At 33.7% G+C, this 1,446-nt stretch overlaps 1 protein-coding gene across 4 annotated transcripts in view; it reads right to left on the bottom strand.

Moving 5' to 3' along the window:
- Positions 1-1,446, bottom strand: part of LOC106883597 (sorting nexin-16) — a 114,280-nt gene that overhangs the window by 11,350 nt on the left and 101,484 nt on the right. For all 4 annotated transcript variants that reach the window (XM_052970290.1, XM_052970286.1, XM_052970285.1 and 1 more), the window contains one exon: positions 614-762. In XM_052970290.1, coding sequence (XP_052826250.1) covers positions 614-762 — 149 coding nt within the window. The remainder of the gene's footprint in view (positions 1-613; positions 763-1,446) is intronic.

The raw sequence follows: 1,446 nt of genomic DNA, 5'->3' as shown, positions 1-1,446 counted from the left end.
ACACATACATAAATGTATACAAACATATTTACAAAGACACATGTGTGTATGCGCGCGTGCGTGCGTGCGTGGGGGGTTCCACAATCGCCATTTATTTCAATTACTCTTGTGAGAATATTCACGTAAATCATTTCTTTCATTTAATCTCCATTTTAATTTTCGTAAAAGTTTCCAAGTACCAATGAGGCTTTTTGGCACATCTTCACAATTTTCCCCATTCATGAGAGGCGCCCAGACATCATTCATCTGAGAGTCCATCTACAGAATGTCCTCAAATTTCTATACAGCATATTTTGCCTTTTTTTCTCCAAGTATATAAGCAACAATTTCATTCCCAAGCAACGCCGGGTGCCTCTGCTAGTAAATATATAAATTTAGAGCTAGAAAAATAAACAGACTGAAATAATGATGGGTAGAAATACATATAAATTAACAACAAGGACAAGGAACTTATTTTTGTTTAACATTGAACACTTATCTATATAATTAATTTGTGGTCAGATCCCTAGTTCTTATTTTGGTTTAATTAGTAAACAAATTGGTGTAAATGATTCAACATGCCTTCGAATATATAACCCAATTATCACATTGGAAAGTTGGATATTTCACTTACCATTCACAAAGGATTTTATTCTTAAGAATTTTGTTGATGAAATCCTGTAAACCCCGTTGTCTGTCTTCAAGGAAGTGACGATCAAAGTTGTCTCCAAACCATCGTTTTGGTGGAAGAGGTATTAAAAATGTAGGAGATATATTTTTCAGCTAAAGAAAGTAGAAAATACATAAAAATGTTTATTTACTATACAACAGCATTCATTAGGAACATTTCTCACACTCCCCTCCTACCAATAACACCAGTTAGACTAATCATCTCCGACAATCTCACAAAGATACCCCTAATGTTAAATATGGCCAGTCGAAAGGAAACTTCTAATATGATTTCATTCTAAACAGTTGTTAACTCACTCAGTAAATATTTCTTTCATTATTTTATTGCAGTCTTAATCTCTCTCTTAATATGATTTCATTCTAAATAGTTGTTAACTCACTCAGTAAATATTTCTTTCATTATTTTATTGCAGTCTTAATCTCTCTCTTTTAAACAAATTCAATGGTAGTCCAACTCTTACATGGTCGCTTATTATGCTAGAAATAGCAGGGATCACATGAGTATATTTTCAGGCTTATAGTATACCAAATAGCCATACAACTAAATTTACCTCTGATATTTTGCTTTTTCCAAATTATGCTGGTGGTTTCAGATTACCCCAACCCCACTCAGCAGACCTCCAGGTAACTTGAAGTAAATTTCATCCTATCCTTATGATTTCAAATTATCTCAAATCTTTCCCCAAATGTTTATCACCTTGGTAGCAAATAAAGTGTGTGTGTGTGTGTGTGTGTGTGTGTGTGTGTGTGTGTGTGTGTGTGTGTGTGTGTTAAGTA

The sequence above is a fragment of the Octopus bimaculoides genome, chromosome 1, assembly GCF_001194135.2.
Source record: "Octopus bimaculoides isolate UCB-OBI-ISO-001 chromosome 1, ASM119413v2, whole genome shotgun sequence".
Classification (NCBI taxonomy): Eukaryota; Metazoa; Mollusca; class Cephalopoda; order Octopoda; family Octopodidae; genus Octopus; species Octopus bimaculoides.
This window is presented reverse-complemented; position numbering and strand designations above follow the sequence as displayed.